General features: G+C 43.9%; 1 protein-coding gene across 3 annotated transcripts; it reads right to left on the reverse strand.

Annotated features, from left to right (window-relative positions):
* Positions 1-823: 823 nt before the first annotated feature.
* LOC307131902 (uncharacterized protein) lies at positions 824-20,324 on the reverse strand. 3 transcript variants are annotated; one of them, XM_079825936.1, is made up of 15 exons: positions 20,172-20,324; positions 19,767-19,895; positions 16,873-17,060; positions 16,691-16,795; positions 16,498-16,612; positions 16,216-16,366; positions 12,716-12,836; positions 12,235-12,390; positions 12,112-12,149; positions 11,970-11,999; positions 11,098-11,270; positions 3,025-3,446; positions 1,942-2,041; positions 1,579-1,831; positions 824-1,496 (listed from the first exon to the last, which is right to left on the reverse strand). In XM_079825936.1, the coding sequence occupies exons 2-15, from the start codon at positions 19,893-19,895 to the stop codon at positions 1,411-1,413; spliced, it is 2,067 nt and encodes a 688-aa protein (XP_079682062.1). In that variant the 5' UTR covers positions 20,172-20,324; the 3' UTR covers positions 824-1,410. The 3 variants fall into 3 exon arrangements, with proteins under 3 accessions (XP_079682062.1, XP_079682063.1, XP_079682064.1); XM_079825937.1 differs by having other exon boundaries at positions 20,178-20,312; XM_079825938.1 differs by having other exon boundaries at positions 19,767-19,963; positions 20,172-20,312.
* Between the last annotated feature and the right edge of the window lie 228 nt (positions 20,325-20,552).

The raw sequence follows: 20,552 nt of genomic DNA on the forward strand, positions 1-20,552 counted from the left end.
TTGACCAACTGAAACCACAATGTTTTTTAGGGAATAGGGATAACCCTTTTAGACCATGCGCCTGGCACACCCTAAGAGCTTCAGACCATGAGCTCAGATCAGTGTGAGAGTCGCCGGTCTAGCAGGAATCTCAGGACAGCGTGATGACTCCAATTGTTCGAATATTGCAATTTAATAATTCTTAAATCGATATGTCATCCTCAATAAACCCGTCTCCAGCGTGTTGCCTCCGATCCTTCGAATATTCCGATGTATTATGACCTCTGACCTGTACAGTTGCCAGAATAATAATCATACGCTGTTTGTTAATTGGCCAGAGGAGAACTGCCCCCCCGACTGAGCCTGGTTTCTCCAAGGTTTATTTTCCTCCATTCTGCTCCTGATTGGGATTTGGTTTCCTTGCCACTGTTGCCTCTGGCTTGGCGTGCTCAGTTGGGGACACTACATTTTTCTAAATTTTTCAACTAAATATCCAAATAAATCTAATTATTAAACTAAATTAACCATATAAACTAAATTACTGATCTAAAGCCCACACTGTCACTGTATGATAATTGAAATGAACTGATGACATCAGCGTTTTCTCCAGAATGGCTATACGGCTGGATAAAATTATGCTGCATTATTTTCCTGTTTAACACTGTAAAGCTGCTTTGCAACAATCTGCATTGTTAAAAGCGCTATATAAATAAAGTTGACTTGACCCAGATCTCAGATCAGTGTGAGAGTCGCCAGTCTAGCAGGAATCTCAGGACACAGATCTCAGACAGGCCGAAGCACCTGCAGCTACTGAGATGATAAACTGACACAAACCAGCTGAGATGCACAGATTTAGTCATGAAGTTTAATGTTGGATGTGTAAAAATCAGTAATACAAATATTGATTTTGTACATTAATACTGCTATAAAACTGTATTGAAACTGATTCTCATTATTGGAAGAGCATTGTGAGCTAAATGTTGGTCTGTTCTTCACACATTCTAAAGGGCACAAGTCATATGGACTATTTTTATGATACTTTTATGGCGATTCTTTTTTGTTTTGGTCCATTTTGGAGCTCAACAGGCCCTGGTTAGTGTCTGCTTTTATTCTATCTCTTCATTCCTTCATATGCATTTGGAAAAACATGAGGGGGAATAAATGCCAGAATTGTCATTCTTTACTGAACTACTGATTTCTTTATTCTTGTTAATAAAAGGTATAATTTTTTTCATTACATAATGTTGTTATAGTTGGTCAAAATGAAAAGAGGTGTTGATATGTTTCTTTGATGCCAACCCAACATTTGTGAATGACAGTAAACGTGTGAAGCATGTTGTCCTACAATATGTACTTTTTCCATGATTAAAGGGTATATAAAGAAACATTGTAATGGTGGTTAAGAAAGAAGATTAAATAAGATGATTTTGATTAGTCAGTGATGAAGTTCTCCATGAGCTGAAGAAGCTGCACAGCCAATGACACAGTAACTACCCAGAATGCACCTCTACCCAGAGCTGAAACAGAAGAGCAAACATACATTAATATGTGCTGTGTCCGGCTCTGCATTACAGCGATATTAGCCAGTAAAACACTTACTGCGAGAGGCAGAGGCTGTTGCCACCTGGCTATTGGAGGGCTGAGTGACCGGTCCAGCAGTTTGGGCTGCTTGAGCAGTTGTAGTGCTGGGTTCTGTGCCTTTAATGAGGCGAACGGGCCCTGAACGGACAGTGTAGTTGTGGGTCAGAATGTTGTTTACTACAGTATTGTCTGCTGTTCCCGTACACGGATCAGGACATCTCTGGCTTTGTTTGGTGGTCACACAAAGTTGTACTAGACACTCAACATACATCTAGACAGACAAATGAACAGAGCTTAACAAGAGACATGCAAGAAGGACTCATCTGTACATGAAGAGGTTATATTGAGAGGCATATTGAGAACACAGATAATGAAACATACAGTGTCTCCCATAATACCCAGAGAACCGAGATATAAGCGGTAAATCCGAACAGTCGAAGATGATGTCAAGACCTCCAAGGTTCCATTTCCCGCTGCACAGCTGAAATACAGAGAGCCAGAGGAACAGATTTATGATGGAAAGTGGAAGGTGTTTTCAAAACACATGAAGTGAATTAAACAAGAGTAGAGGTATTAAAGGAAGAGGCTATTCATTCTGAATTATCTTCATTTGAGATACCAACCATTATATCACAAAAACCACTATGAGTAAGAATGAGATGTGCCCCGAATCTTTATTTCTAGAATATAAACTATAATTTAGCTTTCTACAATTTCACTTTAATAGTAAAAAGTCTCTATGATACAATCATGTTGTCACTTAGGTTAGAGGTGTTGTAGGGTTTTCTGATGCATGGGATCCAAAACATGACGCTTCCAGTCTAGCACTGCAATTATCACCTTTATTTGTCACAGTTACGGTGCTCAAACACATAGTACTCCTCATACCCACTCCTGACACGGTCAAACATAGTTTGCTTTCCTCATTACACCGGACCTCACTTCCTCTCTGGCTACCTATATCCATTAAACCCACACTCCACCCGGCGTCTAACAGTGGAACTACAACAGACATATAAATAAAGCATACTGGCTCTTGCACATGTGTTTATGATATTGTGGTGCATAGAGATTGAGACAGAATGCCATCAGGGTAAGCCAATGTAAATGAGATTCAGGGGAATATCATCAAAACTGCACATCTATCTCTCCTCAACAAGCCACATTTTTAATATTCATCATGTCTATAGCACAGGACGGGAAACATGTCAGTGTGGAGTGAGTGCTGCTGGTCCAGGGGCTGCCACATTGCTATGGTGGTTGCCAGGGTGTTGCTATGTAGTTGCAAAAGGTTTATGACTGTTTGTTGTGCTGCTATGTGGCTATTAGGGTGTTCTGGGTGGTTGCATACAGGCCCAAATTAAGTCCATGATATTTTTGGGAACTTGTTAAAATAACTAACACGAAGAACTATTAGCAGTAGAAGTAGTTTGAATCTTTGCCAAGGCTAATGTTGATACTAACCCGTGGCTCAGTAGAGGCCGTGTGTTTACGAAGTCTTTTGTCTCTGACTCAATACAGCGGCCCACCATGAGCTCAGCACGGTCCAGTGAGCAGTTGGAGAACACATGCAGGTCCAGCATATCCATCCTGCCCATAGCGCGTAGCTCTCGAGCCGCACGCACCGGCTGCAAACTGCGCATGCGCGCCAGACGCGTCTCTGAAGCCAAAGGGCCCTCTCCGGGAAGGTGGAACTCAATCCAGAAGGACACTGCTCCAAACGTCTCCACTTCATCAGGTATGGCGATTTTAAAAGATGGACCTTTGGCTTGTTGTCCGGGAAACCGGCAGGCGAGTGGGAGGATGAGAGTGGCAACACGGCTTATTGTGGAGTTGGGATTGATGCTGCGTAGTGTATTGGTGTAAAGCAGTTCTGAACCTAAATGCTGGAAAATATAAAATATGAGATACCAAGGAAATCAAATTAAATTAAAATGAAACATCTAAAAGAAGCACCACTTACACCTCATGTCACTCCAATAATTTATTTAACTCTAACCCTGTTTGTAGAGACATTCTAGAAATATATAAACATATATGTTAATATGTTTTTCTGTCATGTTCTAATTTTGACCTGGTTATATTTCTTTAGTTGGTGATTGTTAGTTTAGAAAGTGAGCTGTATTTTAAATTCACTGTTTGTACACATATGGACTACTTTTGGGAATGTAATTGTTGGGATTATGTTTTGTTCTGGTTTGCTTCTGTTCCTGTTCTCGGTTATATTAAGTTGACCTAGTTTCTTTGTATGTGCCAGTCAGTTGGTAACTCATTAGTTAATCATTCTGTTCAGATGTTCCTGTTTAGTTCTCTCATTTACACACACACAAACACACATACATATATATATATTAGGGGTGTGACGGTACACAAAACTGACGGTTCGGTACGTTCCTCGGTTTTGAAGTCACGGTTCGGTATGGGTTCGGTACAGCAGTTTTACAAAATTGCTTTTTATTTATTTTTATTAAACAGTGGTTTACTGAAAAAAATGTGTACCTTTATTCCACACCGCTGTCTCCACTGTCCTTTGAACGGCTCGTTTGCTTCCTGCTTCTATAAAACCCATCCCTCCGAAAAACGCAATGGTCTTAGATTGGTCAGATGGCCAAATGTAGTTTGTAGTTCTGAAACAGCTCTCTCTCTTTCGTAATGACTGCGACGTGGCCTCTCCCACTTTGTTGCGTGTTAGCGGGGGCAGTGTTTATGTTAATAGCAAGGGTTTATGATGTCACCAACCCGGGAAGAAGCTTGTTGTCGTCCAAACCGGACGTTTTTGTAGGCAATAAACTGCCATAACTTTAAAAGACAATATCTCCATTTGGATTGAACTTTCAGCGCTGTAACTTTGCAGATACTGTTTATACTCAAGCAGCAACATTACACACTAACTAAAGTTAAAAAAGTGAAATCGCATGCAACCACCTCTTTAAAGGTTAACAACAGAGCCCAAAGTATTAGCCTAAATTCAGTTGCTATTTATTTTTAAATATAATAATCATCACTCAAATAACACATTGTATGTCAACATGTAAGCTTCACATAAGGCAGTTTTTGCAATAACTTCTAAATCTAATCATAAAGTAGTTTTTTCTCCAATTCGTTGTTGAAATATAATAATTTATACACAGTGTCTGTCATTTTCATGACATGAAAAAATCAAGATATCATTAACAGGTTCATTAGAATATAATGAATATATAGGCTAATAGTGTAAATATTTAGTGAAAGAGTTGAGTTCTCTTGTGAATAAAATTCTGTGGACACTGAATGACTGTGGGCCGCCCTGGCCTCCCGAACCCTGTGGGCCGCCCTGGCCTCCCGAACCCTGTGGGCCGCCCTGGCTTCCCCAGCCCTGTGGGCCGCCCTGGCCTCCCGAACCCTGTGGGCCGCCCTGGCCTCCCGAACCCTTTGGGCCGCCCTGGCTTCCCCAGCCCTGTGGGCCGCCCTGGCTTCCCCAGCCCTGTGGGCCACCCTGCCCTCCCGAACCCTTTGGGCCGCCCTGGCTTCCCCAGCCCTGTGGGCCGCCCTGGCTTCCCCAGCCCTGTGGGCCACCCTGGCTTCCCGAACCCTGTGGGCCGCCCTGGCCTCCCGAACCCTGTGGGCCGCCCTGGCCTCCCGAACTCTGTGGGCCGCCCTGGCTTCCCGAACCCTGTGGGCCGCCCTGGCCTCCCGAACCCTGTGGGCCGCCCTGGCCTCCCGAACCCTTTGGGCCGCCCTGGCTTCCCCAGCCCTGTGGGCCGCCCTGGCTTCCCCAGCCCTGTGGGCCACCCTGCCCTCCCGAACCCTGTGGGCCGCCCTGGCCTCCCGAACCCTGTGGGCCGCCCTGGCCTCCCGAACTCTGTGGGCCACCCTGGCTTCCCCAGCCCTGTGGGCCACCCTGGCTTCCCGAACCCTGTGGGCCGCCCTGGCCTCCCGAACCCTGTGGGCCGCCCTGGCCTCCCGAACCCTGTGGGCCGCCCTGGCCTCCCGAACCCTGTGGGCCGCCCTGGCCTCCCGAACCCTGTGGGCCGCCCTGGTGGGACGGGAGGGACAGAAAGTTCAAGAGCCCCGGCCGACGCACACCATTCCCCACGGCCCACAGGGTTCGGTTCGGTACGAACCCTGTGGGCCGCCCTGGCCTCCCGAACCCTTTGGGCCGCCCTGGCTTCCCGAACCCTGTGGGCCGCCCTGCCCTCCCGAACCCTGTGGGCCGCCCTGGCCTCCCGAACCCTGTGGGCCGCCCTGCCCTCCCGAACCCTGTGGGCCGCCCTGCCCTCCCGAACCCTGTGGGCCGCCCTGGCCTCCCGAACCCTGTGGGCCGCCCTGCCCTCCCGAACCCTGTGGGCCGCCCTGCCCTCCCGAACCCTGTGGGCCGCCCTGCCCTCCCGAACCCTGTGGGCCGCCCTGGCCTCCCGAACCCTGTGGGCCGCCCTGGCTTCCCCAGCCCTGTGGGCCACCCTGGCCTCCCGAACCCTGTGGGCCGCCCTGGCCTCCCGAACCCTGTGGGCCGCCCTGGCCTCCCGAATCCTGTGGGCCGCCCTGGCCTCCCGAACCCTGTGGGCCGCCCTGGCCTCCCGAACCCTGTGGGCCGCCCTGGCTTCCCCAGCCCTGTGGGCCACCCTGGCCTCCCGAACCCTGTGGGCCGCCCTGGCCTCCCGAACCCTTTGGGCCGCCCTGGCCTCCCGAACCCTGTGGGCCGCCCTGGCCTCCCGAACCCTGTGGGCCGCCCTGCCCTCCCGAACCCTTTGGGCCGCCCTGGCCTCCCGAACCCTGTGGGCCGCCCTGGCCTCCCGAACCCTGTGGGCCGCCCTGGCTTCCCGAACCCTGTGGGTCGCCCTGGCCTCCCGAACCCTGTGGGCCGCCCTGGCTTCCCGAACCCTGTGGGTCGCCCTGGCCTCCCGAACCCTGTGGGCCGCCCTGGCTTCCCGAACCCTGTGGGCCGCCCTGCCCTCCCGAACCCTTTGGGCCGCCCTGGCCTCCCGAACCCTGTGGGCCGCCCTGGCCTCCCGAACCCTGTGGGCCGCCCTGGCCTCCCGAACCCTGTGGGCCCCCCTGGCCTCCCGAACCCTGTGGGCCGCCCTGGCCTCCCGAACCCTGTGGGCCGCCCTGGCCTCCCGAACCCTGTGGGCCGCCCTGGCCTCCCGAACCCTGTGGGCCGCCCTGGCCTCCCGAACCCTGTGGGCCGCCCTGGCCTCCCGAACCCTGTGGGCCGCCCTGGCCTCCCGAACCCTGTGGGCCGCCCTGGCCTCCCGAACCCTGTGGGCCGCCCTGGCCTCCCGAACCCTGTGGGCCGCCCTGGCTTCCCGAACCCTGTGGGCCGCCCTGGCCTCCCGAACCCTGTGGGCCGCCCTGGCCTCCCGAACCCTGTGGGCCGTGGGGAATGGTGTGCGTCGGCCGGGGCTCTTGAACTTTCTGTCCCTCCCGTCCCACTCTGGTCTGTCCGTCCCTCCTGATTATTTACCCTTTATAAGTCTCCTCGTGTTTGGGTCTGTTGTCGGATCGTTGTCTTTCGTCTCCTTTTTCCCCCTGTTCCTGGCTGTTATTTTCCAAGTTGGTCTTTATTATTTCAAGTTAGATTTTTTCCCCCTTGTGGGTTTTTGTTTTGTAATTATGTTTATTTGTCAAATAAATCATTAAATCAATAAAGTCCTCACAAAAATATTAAAGGGGTGGTAAAACACGATTTCACTTTTCTAACTTTAGCTAGTGTGTAATGTTGCTGTTTGAGCATAAACAACATCTACAAAGTTACAACGTTCAAAGTTTAAAGCAAAAGGAAATATTTACTTTTAAAGAAATCAATTTCTAAGGGCTACAGCAAACGGCCAGTAGGGACTACAGACATTCCTCCAGGGTTGTTGACATGCGTTGCAGTGTGTTTAACTGCAAAGAAAAGGTTGCATTTGCAGCAGATATATGCTGCCCATCATAAATCAAACCACGAGACAGACAGGGGTCGGAGGAGAAGACTGGAAAATGTGACAAAATGGAAAATATTAGTCTGTATTTGCAATATACGAGCCGCGGTTCAGCTGCGCGAGACAAACGCTGCCAGTGTGAATGCATACGGGCGCGCACGGCTCCCGCTGCACATTTCACAGAGGAAAGCTTCCACAATCTTCGCGAGTTCAATGCAGGATTCGCACAACGGCTTGTCCTGAAAGATGGATTTAAAAACAGAAGCTGTTTACGGGCCACAACCTGTAAGTATGATTTATTTTTCGTCGATGTGTTTTCCTGTAATTGTTTGTATTGTTAATTGTACGTTGTAGCAAGATTGTAAACAAGTGACAACTCTGTTTGGCTCTGCAAACCAGTTTGTTAAATGCTCATTCATACTTAACGTTATCCAATTTAAAAAAAAATTTAGTGAAAATTATTCTTTGATTAGAGCTTTTATGTATTATTTATCTACATGCTTGTTTATCTACAGGCATGCTAAACATGGTTCTGTGTGTGATTTGGCTACTATAGTAATGTTTAGTGTTCGTTTTGGGTTAATAGTTCTTGCGACAGATATTTGGCTATAATCGTTCTAAAAATACAAAAATGTCATTCAGTAGCGATCACTATAGATCCGCAGTCTTTACTCTTGAGGACTGAACAGGTTCTGCTCGATCATCTTCACTCAAATTGTCTGGGTCCGATTCGGGGCTCAAATTGGCATGGTTTTATAGACGCCATTGTTTCTAATACTACCCAAAGCACAGTCTACAGGTGAAGGTAAGGGGCAGGACGTTTCCGACAAACGTGCCCTAGGCGGTTAGCGAAGCACAACACACTGGGCCAGCTGACCAATCTGAGTCCATTGCGTATTTTTGAGGGACCGGCTTCATAGAACCCGGAAACCATCAGACTGTTTTTACAAAGAGGGACAGAGCAGTGTAGAATAAAGGTAAAATACATTAAAAATAATGCAATTTTTTAAAAACGAAGCATGAACTCATGTTACAGTGCACCCCACAAACACAATCAAGCCTTCGAAAGAATGTGTTTTACCACCCCTTTAATAATACAAACAATCACTACGAAAGGAAAATAAACAAAACAAAACACATTAAACAATAAGAAAGCAGCTCTCAGATAGTGTCAAATGCCAGACTATAAAAATACGTTTTTAGGCTAGATTTAAAAACAGCTAGTGTTTGAGCCCGTCTCATATAAAGGGGGCAAACTATTCCAGAGCTTCGGGGCCGCCACAGCAAAAGCTCGGTCACCCCTGCTCTAAAACTTTGCCCGTGGAACAACTAAGAGCAAATGGTCAGCTGACCTTAGAGCCCTTAGCGGAGCATAAAGCTTAATCAGGCATGAAAGATATTTGGGTGCTAAACCATTAAGAGATTTAAAAACAAACACCAAATTCTTAAAATGAATCCTGAAAAGGACAGGTAACCAGTGAAGAGAGGCGAGAATAGGGGTAATATGTTCCCGCTTCTGTGTACCTGTCAACAAGTGAGCTGTCACGTTCTGGACCATCTGCAGTCTGGAGACAGAGGCCTGACTAATGCCAATATATTGGCCATTTCAATAATCCATGCCAGTTTAAATAAAAAATATGCACAGGCCTTTGAAAGTCTTTAAAAGACAAAAAAAGAGTTCACCTTGGTAAGTTGTCTCGTTTGAAAAAAAATGGATTTAACTACCAAGTTAATCTGTTTGTCCAGTTTAAAAATCACTGTCCATAATAACACCTACTTTTTTCATAGGGCTTAGCTAGTGGACTCAGTTCACCAAGGTCCAAATCTAATGACTAATATGTACCTCCTGACGTAAACAGCATAACTTCTGTTTTTTGTTCATTAAAGCTAAGGAAATTTAGTGCCATCCAGGCCTTAATTTCCTCCAGACATTGCAATAGGGGGGTTAAAGAGCAAGTATCTTGGCATTTCAATGGCAGATAAATTTGCGCATAGTCTGCATAACAATGAAAGGAGATACCATATTCCCTCAGAATGTGCCCCAAGGGCAGCATATACAGCAAGTACAAAATAAGCCCCAAAATAGAGCCCTGGGGGACCCCACACGAGGAAGAAGCTGTTGAGGAGACAAATTCTCAGAGGCGGGCTGAAAAATTTATTTCAGACAGGTAGGATCTAGACCATCCCAATGCAGTATCCTTAATCCCAACACATTGTTCTAGGCGTGAGATTAAGATCTTATGGTCTACCGTGTCAAATGCAGCCGAAAGATCTAGTGTAATTAAAATCTTACCGTCCACGGAGTCAGTAGCAAGTAACAAGTCATTAAAAACCTTCAACAGTGCAGTTTCTGTGCGGTGAAGGGATTTAAAACCAGACTGAAACACTTCATGAATACCCGGTCGATCTAAAAATTGATTCAATATACAACTTTCTCTAATATTTTAGAAAGAAACGTAAGTTTCGAGATAAGTCTAAAATTAGCAAGGACTGATGAATCTAGGTTTCTTAATAACTGGTTCCACAACTCCATGTTTAAAAGACTTGGGTACAACTCCTGAGGCCAGGCTACTGTTGATAATAGCTAGAATTTCGGGACCAATTACTTCAAAAGAGTCTTTTAGAAGACGTGGAGGAAACGTGAGGATAGTTTTATTTTAGCCATGATCTCGTTCAATGAGGCAAGAGACGCTGGCTCAGACTGATTAAAAACAGCAGAGCACTCAGTGACAATGGGTAAAACAGTCAATGGGAGCGGAATATTTCCTCCAATAGCCTCAACCTTGTAAATAAAAAAGGGTAAGAACTGTTCACACATTTCGATAGATGGCTCTACACAAGTAACTTTGGGAATGTTTAAAACAGTGTTAATAGTAGTGAAGAGTACAGGTGGCTTATTAGAGTTCTTACAGATAACATTAGAAAGATACTTTGATTTCTCAGATCTAACAGTTTTGATATTTTGACAAATTCTCCTTTAAAATATAAAAAGAAATCTGTAATTTATCCTTCTTCCAGCGGCGTTCCACCCTTCTACACTCAAGCCTTATAGTTCGAGTAGTAGCATTCAGCCACGGTTGAACTCTAGTCTTTTCTCGAACCGTCCTAAAAGGTGCCACTGTATCCAAAATACTTTGACAGCTTGAAGAAATCAATGAGGTTAAGTCATCGGTATTAAGGCCATAAGAGGACATTGAAAAGTCATCATCGATGTCATGAAAAGCCTCAGAAAATAATTGAGCTGTTGAAGGTTTAATTGTCCGACAATGACGATTGGGAACAGTCACTTTAGGGTCACCAAAAATACATATCATTTGACGCGATTGCGGGCATCAATGCAAAGTTGATTTTACACTAATTTGATCTAATATTCTTTTACATTTTGTAGATTTAAGTATTTACTTAAATATTTACCATTATTACATTATAAGTTGCTACAAAAAATGGTTTGGAACAACATTAGAGTGTGCAAATGATGTTTTAAACACACAAATCCTAAGTGTTCTAGTTAATGTGAGTTAGAACTCTGACATGTGTTCATCTAACAGCTCAGTGTACTTACAAAGATAAACTATACAGGATAATCTGGTGCTATTGCTAGAAATACATCCATCGACCAAGTGAGAAGGTTTCCTACCAATCTCTTGGTTCCGCAGCCCGTCAGAGAGAAGCTGGCGGTCACATGGGTTGTGTTGTAAAACACTGGGCAGGCCGGATCATTGAGCTGGAAGTCAGAGAAATGAAGACTCTCCAGGAAGGAAATGGGCAGCACTAGAGACATCTGAAGCTCCTGCTCCTTACATTTCAACTCTGACAGGCAAATAGACAAAAGAAATGTTCTTACATTTGGAATAAAATGAGGGTGAGACAGACTTATGACAAGTGAGTGGACACTTTTGAAGACAGGCCTGTGCTTTGACAAGTCATGCAGGAAACAATGCATATGAGACGGGCAGATCTGCTTGTGCAGAGGGAAGTCTCCGTTTTTGGTGTCATTGATTTTTGATTAGTTCAGGTTTTTAGTCTTTGGTTCCGTTCAAATAAAATACTGCATTTTTATAAGACATAACAAAAGCTGTGCACAAGTATCAATGAAAAATGCAAAAAGAAACAAATCAGAATGCAAAAAGATTTAAGAAAGATCACCAATCCACTAAGGAAACAATGAACATCATTTGGTCAGATTTATTTTCATCAATGGTGATTATACACTGATGGCATTAATATAGCGCTATAGTGCATTAGTATCTGTTTTAGTTCCAGTGCTTTTGTCCATGTGCTCTTTAATGAAGGGTTAGTTTGTGGCCAATTTCATTATGGATGCCTGTCAGTGTTACGTATTAGATAAGGGATACTACCACACCTGAGGTTTAAAGTATCTACAAAACTCATAGATCTGTATTGTATAAAGCGCTTTATGAGCAAAGGTGTCTTGACTTGCACATGAATCCATTCAGGCTGAAAACAATTGTGGAATATAGTGTTGCCACGCAAGCAATGAATTATTACCTGTTCCTGGTGGCAAAGGGTCTGTTTGTGCTGAAAAAGAGTGATAAAAGATGAAATAAAGATTATAGGCATATGACCTCCCATCAATAGTTAAAAAAAAATAGAAACAGGAAAACACGGAAAAGGCATAAAACAGCCTTACTTTGTTGCAGCCATATACACCTGATGTGAGACTGCAGGCTGAGAAACAAACAGAAGAGAGTTTTAACTGAGTTGTCAACCGTGGGTTATGAAGTATTCGGGTTGACTCTGAGCTCCTTGTTACCTTTGAGTATTTGCAGCAAAACAAACGGACAGCAGATGGGCGAACGGATTGGGACCTCTGACCCAGGACAGTGTGATGGAGCTCTGGGAATCCCTGCCGGTCTCCATGGGGGATATGAGGAGGCCCGGTGGGCCAATCACAGCGATTTCAGACACACTGCATTGACAAAAAACAAACTGATTTCAACTGATATAAATGACAGAAAATGTATCAATTATTAATTATTATGGCACTTGAAAATATCTTCATACTTGAGGTCACAATGTGTGAATGATGTGAGGGGTTGGGATGATTCGCTAATGATCAGTACTAATGATAAGTGCATAAACCCAAAGAAGAAGTGTGGCATTTCTGGCTTCACCAAACAGAATTGCAAAAATAAATAACTAGACACTACAATGTCTAGTGTACAGCGTTGTTGAGCATGAATCAGTTCAAGACTCAAGTATGATGTCCAAATCTAACTGTCCTGTCTGCTTACCTTGAGTCAACAGTAATGTTGACATGGACTTCTTCAAAGGGCAGGACGTGGATGATGGCGCCGCCTGCTGGACTGACTCCTGTGAACTCGGGCACAGCCGAGCACTCGGACCCGCTTTCAACTGCAATAACACACCAACAATTCTATCGTAACAGTAAAACTGCCTACACATGTGCATGGTAACTCACTCTCTCTCCATGGGGACGTGATGGCGCCTGTGTGCTGGGCTTGCCGTCTGTCGCTCTTGTGGTTGCTTGTCTGGTTGTCTGCTCTATTTGCTCTACGCTGACTGTACATTTTTTAACTCTCCTCGTCCGAGTGGACGCGGGGGTGGCATAGTAACTATCTTGAAGAACTCTCTCTCTGCACGCTGTCGATTGGTCCCTGGAACGGCCTTTTCCAGCTTCGAAGCTCAGTTTCTTCACTTGGACTGGAACGGTCCTGTATGTCTAGTGGTGATTTATCGTCCCCCGCACTCCTCTAAGGACTTCTTACAGCATTTCACTGAACTAATTGGCAATATTGCGACAAATTACGACCGCTTCCTATTGGTGGGCGACTTTAATATTCATGTCTGCTGTCCGTCTAACCCCCTATCACATGAGTTTCTTAATATTATCAATGCTTTTAATCTCTCCCAGTGGATCAGTGACTCTACACACATTTTGGGTCATACGTTGGACCTTGTACTCTCGTATGGGTTTGATGTGACTGATGTTGTGCTCTCAGATTTTATGATATCTGATCATAAGCCTATATTATTCACACTATCTCTTCCAGAGCTCTCTCATTCTCCTAGTACAACTGTAAGTCTTTCTCGCTTCTACTCTCCTCAGTTTAGCACAAATTTCAACTTGTGTTTTGATGAATGTTGCTCACAATTGAACTTGGATCAACCATTATCTGACTTGGATGCTGATCAACATCTGAGCCTCCTGAACTCTGCCTGGCGTATGGTAGCAAATGCAACTGCCCCCCTTAAGCCTTATAAACAGAAAACTAAATCTATACTGTGGCAAAACTCTGCTACCCGTCTCTTAAGACAAAACTGCAGGAAGGCAGAACGTAAATGGAAACAGGCTGCATATCTCTCTTCAAATGTTCAGAGACTCTCTTACATCCCACCAGACTGCAGCCAAGTCTGCAAAAGCTGCATACTTCTCCAACCTAATTGAAACGAATCACTCTAAACCGAAGGTTTTGTTTTCAATTATTCAATCTGTTACCAATCCTTCTGTGAACACCCTGCCTGTGGTTTCTGATGCTCTCTGTGAAAACTTCTTGAGATACTTTAGTGACAAAATTACGAACTTAAGACTTGATGTCTGTTCCACCTTAACGTTAGACAATTCTCCTATCATGTCACCCGCCTCTGCATTTTTGGACGCTTTTGAACCCGTCAATCTCCAGGAATGGAAGGAGGTGATTGACAATCTTAAACCCTCATTCTGTCCTAGTGAAATTATTCACCCCAAATTTTTAAAACTAATTATTGATTCGATTGGGCCTGGTCTGTTATCTCTTGTTAATAAGTGTCTCCAAACGGGCTCTGTTCCTGCTGACCTCAAAGTCGCTACAGTTACTCCTCTGCTCAAGAAGCCTTCTCTGGACCCCGCTGTCCTAAAAAATTTTCGCCCCATTTCTGTTTTGCCTTTTATTTCAAAAGTTTTAGAGAAAATTTTGCTGAATCAACTTCAAAACTTTATGACTAGCAATTCTATTTATGAGGTTTTTCAGTCTGGCTTTAAGTCCGCTCACAGTACTGAGTCCGCCCTTCTGAGAGTTGTAAATGACATCTACATCTCCACTGACTCTGGGGACTCTGTGGTTCTTATTCTTTTAGATTTATCAGCTGCTTTTGATACCATAGACCACTCCTTACTATTATCTAGACTAGAGTCTTGGGTAGGTCTAAAAGCAAACGCTCTGAAATGGTTTCATTCATACCTTTCTGACAGAACATTTTTAGTGAAATTGGGTAACTTTTCATCTTCCGCTGCTCCTCAGACCTGTGGCCTTCCTCAAGGCTCTATTTTAGCTCCCTCTCTATTCTCTTTGTACATGCTGCCTTTGGGCTCTATTCTAAGAAAGCTTGGTGTGTCCTTTCATTTCTATGCAGATGACACTCAAATCTATCTTCCAGTAAAGAAAAACAACTCCACTGCGATCACCTCTCTTCTCCAATGTTTAGAGGAGGTTAAATTATGGCTAGCCCAGAACTTCCTCTTCTTAAACGAGGACAAGACTGAGGTGATTGTATTCAATCCAAATGAAAACTCTCAGTGTATAAGTCCTGAGCTAGAAAGTTTATCCGCTTTTAGATCAACACGGGTGACGAATTTGGGTATTATTTTTGACCAGCTTTTAAAATTTGACAGACATATCTCCTCTGTTGTTGGATCCAGTTTTTATCAGCTTCGTCTACTGTCAAAAATTAAAAACTTTCTCTCGCCAAAAACACTCGAAATGGCTGTTCATGCGTTTGTTACGTCGCGTTTAGATTATTGCAATTCCCTATATTGCGGTATATCTAAATCTCAAATTGCGCGACTTCAGCTTGTCCAAAATGCTGCTGCCAGACTGCTTTCAAAGTGTCGTAAATATGATCACATCACTCCGATTCTTAGATCCCTTCACTGGTTGCCGATTTGTCAGAGAATAGACTTCAAAATTCTACTCTTCGTGTATAAATCCCTACATAACAAAGCTCCTGTCTATTTATCTGAACTCCTTCACTCCTATACTCCACCCAGAAGCCTCCGTTCTTGTGATCAGGCTTTGTTGGTCGTTCCTCGCGCTAGACTAAAGCGTAGAGGTGAGCGTGCATTTGCGGTGGCAGGGCCACGACTTTGGAATACCCTGCCTTTAGAGATTAGGCTTGCCCCTTCCTTGTCTATTTTCAAGTCCCTGCTAAAAACTTTTTTTTATTTTCCTTAGTGTATTGATTATGGTGATATGTTAAACTTTTCTATAGGTGGTTTTTATATTTTTATGTGGTTTATTTATTTTTATCTTGCTCTTCTGTAAAGCACTTTGGTCAGCCTGGGGGCTGTTGGAAATGTGCTATACAAATAAAATTGAACTTGAACTTGAACATGGTACAGCCCTATCTTATCCCTCTTCTTACCAAATCGACCTGTATTGTCTAATGTCATATCTAAATGTTTTACATGTAAAAACCTTTTGATCTTTAAGGCTTGAGCTGTAATGCAAGTGTCCGGCATTCATAGGAACTGCTTCAATACGGTTTACTGAAGCTGGTTGGGAGAATGAACAGTGTTCAAAGCTGGAATCTAGGAACGTTTTTTATTTGATTTAAATTCAAATATATTAAAATTCTATCAATATTCAATATCTATACTTCAATTTGTGTTATGGAAGCAAAGGAATTATTTCATACTGTATTTCTATTATAGTTATATGTTAAATGTGTTTATTGAAGGCTTCAAACAACAGTGGTGCTGTAATTCATCAGTTCATTGTGAAGGTGAAATGCTGACCTGTTATTAGGAGATGCACAGATACAGTGGAGAAAGGCTTTGCCTTGCTGTGAATCTGGTTCTTCACAGATGAAGGAAAATCCTCCACCATGATCTGCACTGAATACTGACCCAAATACGCTCCACCTCCATACAACAGTGTGCACGTCTCCTGTCAGGGTTAAAACACATGGGTGTTTGGAAGAAAAAATATAATAACTTTCTAATTAAATATTGAATGTAACTGAAAAAACACATGCAACTATTTAATTGAATTTAATATTTAACGGTAAAGAGACTGACTTCATCAAGCCGCATAAATTCACCAAGACCAGTCTTCGCATAATGACAGCGAATCTCATCTCCATCCAAATCCATCACATCCACCGGGATCTCCTGAGGACAGCCAGCTCTTACCCTGGTATAAAGAGAGAGAGTTTCAGACACACAGTATGTGTTCCACGTGCGCTTCTGAAGTGTGTGTGCAGGGCTTCACCTGACTGGAGGAGGCAGCGACACACATGGAGGCTGGTTAAGCCTGTTTGTGTCCGATCTGACGGAGAGATCTGCTCTTGAGTACAGTGACACGGCTCCATCAGATCTACAGAGTGAACACAATATGAGACTTTAGTCACTCACTCCACAGGTCCTTTACTGGGCCAGTCTGTAATCACTAACCCGAGCTGAAGAGTGGAGGTGTGGTTTTGAGGGATGGTTTTCTGCCACTGACGGACGCACCAGCCCGGGGAAGGCAAAACTCCTTTCACAGGAGAAGAGCTGAGCGGATCGACGCAGTTCCCTTCATTACACAGCTCCTCCAGGGATGGACAGGGCAGGCTGGACACCAGACTATAATGAGCCCTGACCTGCAGACGAGACGGGAGATTTCAACCCTACAGCCGACTATCATATTCTCTGCTGTAAAACCTGTCGTGGTCTTTTAGTATAATAGTATTTGATTAAGTTATACACCTGTGGCTTGTTTCAGTGATTAGTTTGCCTTGAGTATTTCAACCCTGTGTTTGTTCTGTTCATAGTTCACTCATTCACATTGTTTTGTATAGGCTAAACTCTTATAAAGATCTCAGTGTTTTACACTACAATCATTAGAATTTCATCTTACTTTTTGTCCATATAAAAATCTGCACCAAATTCACTTTTTTCTCAGTTCTGGCTTCTGAATAAAATTGAGCTGTTTTTTCAACCTTGAATATGAGCTCAATAATCTCCAATATCTGACTATAAGAGCCTGAAAACCTGATGTATCTAATAATATACTCAATGTACAAAACCTTCTTTTTAGATTTAAAAACAAGATCTGAAGGTTAATTTAATGGTTCCATTTAGAAAAATCTGATTATTATTTCATATGTCAGGCTTTACAGGGTTAATTTCTGCTCAATTGTTCTTAAAGCGTACGACAGTCTGGCAGTAAAGACAAGCATCTTAAACTAGAGCTGACGTTTGGAGAGACAGATGACACTGCTGTGATCGGATCTTCAATGGCTGTTCACACTGAAGTTGAGAAACACAACATCATTTTCACACGATGGCAAACACCAACACCATCCAGGAGATCTCTAACCCTGTTCAACAACCCCATCCATCAACATCTCAATGCGACTGAGACAGTTATTTATATCTTCTACTGTAGTGTCATCAGGAAATATCAGTTTACATTTTCAAACTTTTCCTTTGCCATTAATTGTAATAATCCAGTGAGATTTTTGTCTGACAACAGCCGGTATGATCCGATCTCACCATCATCGAGTCCGTCTGTGATTACATGAAGAAGAACTGCACCTGAAGAACTCTTCCTGCAATGATACAGCACTGTCAAAGGTTTTATTCACTCGTGTAAAAATGCTGTAAAGTGAGGATGCTTTCAAAAAATAATGTCATAAATAGATTTTATGTATTAATTAACTTCTATTAACTAAATCAAATCAATATTTGGCGTGAGCTCCCTTTGCGTTAAAAACAGCTTCTGCCCCGGGACTCGGGTATCTTTGCAGGAAGGGTTCTTCAAGTGTTGTCTCAGTTCTTCTGGATTTAGTCTCAGTTTGATCTGTTTCTTCACTCGATGATGGGGAGATCGGATCATACTGACTGTTGTCAGACTCTTGTGCAGACAAAAATCTCACTAGATTATTACAATTAATGACAAAAGGAGAGTTGGAGGAACTGGACTGGCCTGACCTCAACCCGATAGAACACCTTTGGGATGAATTAGAGCGGAGACTGAGAGCCAGACCTTCTTGTCCAACATCACAAATGCGCTTCTAGAAGAATCCCCATAAACACACTCCTAAACCTTGAGGAAAGCCTTCCCAGAAGAGCTGGAGCTGTTAGAGCTGCAGAGGGTGGCGACTCCATATTGACTCTCTCCATGCCGTCTGCACCTGTCCATCCTCACTCCTCTGTTCACGGGCTGATCTCAGCACAGATACACAGACCCAACCTGCTCACCTGAGTCCTTACCTAACCCTTCGCCTTCACCTTCGTCTTCACCTTCAGCCCTTGTCCCTGTGGTCATCTCAGTCAGTCTTCGTCAGCTAAGTTCAAGATCTGCAAGCTACCATTCGTTCATCTGGTGCTGTGTCTGCTCTAACCTGCTCTGTTCATAAACTTCACCTCTGACCCCATCCGCTGTCTGTTCCCTTCTGTGTTCTGACACATGTTAAACCCCACAGATTGAGAATGGGATGGCATTAAAGCTCATGTGCATGTAAAGGCAGGCATCCCAAAACTTTTGGCAATATAGTGTATGAAATGATTTTTAAAAAAACTGATCATTTAAATATTAAAGTAAATTGCCATTAGGTGGCGCACATAATTATTATAATATGATGATTTGCTGTTGATGATTATTATCAGTGTTGAAAACCGTTTTTGGCGATTCTTTGATGAATAGAACGTTCTAAAGAACAGTATTTATCTGACATAGAAAGCTTTTGTAACATTATACTACCGTTCAAAAGTTTAGGGTCAGTAAAAAAAATATTTATAATGTTACTAAAGATTCTGTTTCTGATAAATGCTGTTCTTCTGAACTTTATAGAACTATTGATAATAATCATAACTGTGTGTTGATCATCAGATCCTCATATGAGAATGATCAGTGAAGGGTCATGTGACACTGAAGACTGGAGTAATGATGATAATCACAGGAATAAATCACACTTTACTGTATATTCACATAGAGAACAGTGTATGTGTGTGTGTACAGCTGATCTACACTGGAGTGAGTGTGTGTGAGTGTGAGTGTGTGTGATCTACACTGGAGGAATATTTCACTGATTACTGGAGTTATGATCTATAAATGCAGCCTTGGTGAGCAGAGACTTCTTCTATAAACATAAATCTTACTTATCAAACACTTTTGAACGGCAGTGTATTATTACACTAACCCTAACCCATAAAGAGAGGAAAGAGGCTGAATCAGAGGCTTTACACCGGAGCAGATGAGCGGATGGATCTTTACACCGGAGCAGATGAGCGGATGGATCTTTACACCGGAGCAGATGAGCGGATGGATCTTTACACCGGAGCAGATGAGCGGATGGTCTCACCTGTGGTGATGTGTCCTGGTGGAGCAGTTCGATGTTGACGGCTGCGCCCATGATGGATCCAGCGCTGCTGTGGGGCAGTGAGAGCAGGACGACCGCCAGAGCCCACAGATCCAGCCTCACACACCACATCTTCAAACACACACTTCGTAAACTTAGGATGCTTACTCAGTCCACTGTGATTTGTTAATGAACACACCCTATGGAATTTTGTCTCATTATCATGATAAACATATGCACATGCTAAACCTCAAATGTTTCTTTAAGTTTCTGAACTTGTTCACAGGTGTTTTTTTCAAGGGCAGTTTCCTCGTCATCTCAATGGCAAAAACTGTCCCAGTTTACCTGAACTCACCCTACGCACTTCTGAGGCAATCTCTGCCCTGATAGTGAGAGAATCAGACGTACCCTAACCTCCTGATGTCTCCTGATGTCTTCCTCCACAGATGCGCTCACTGATTGATCAGTAACGTGGATATTCTGGATAGATCAGACAATGTCCAGAACTCATGTGTGAAGCGTCTTGTTTCCTAGCGTCATTGCGAAAGTAAAATGTTGTGTAAAAAAAGGAGGCCAAACTGGCTTGGCAAGAATTGTTAAGGCATTTAGTTCCATTGTTAAATGATTACGTGTCAAGGAGTGTGAATGCCAGGAACAGACCGTGTTGAATAAAGGAAACACACACTCACTCTCACACTCACACACACACACACACACACACACACACACACACACACACACACACAAACAACTAAACATAACCGCAATCAAACAAACTAAACAAAATCA

The sequence above is a fragment of the Gobio gobio genome (assembly GCF_949357685.1).
Source record: "Gobio gobio genome assembly, chromosome: 9".
Classification (NCBI taxonomy): domain Eukaryota; kingdom Metazoa; phylum Chordata; class Actinopteri; order Cypriniformes; family Gobionidae; genus Gobio; species Gobio gobio.

Excerpts from the sequence above, each read along its gene's own strand:
- LOC307131902 (XM_079825936.1), bottom strand. The coding sequence starts at position 19,895 with ATGTGGTGTGTGAGGCTGGATCTGTGGGCTCTGGCGGTCGTCCTGCTC. Across the intron at positions 16,613-16,690 it reads TCGCTGCCTCCTCCAGTCAG|GGTAAGAGCTGGCTGTCCTC; the intron begins GTGAAGCCCTGC and ends TCTTTATACCAG. Across the intron at positions 11,271-11,969 it reads CCCTTTGCCACCAGGAACAG|AGTTGAAATGTAAGGAGCAG; the intron begins GTAATAATTCAT and ends TTTGCCTGTCAG.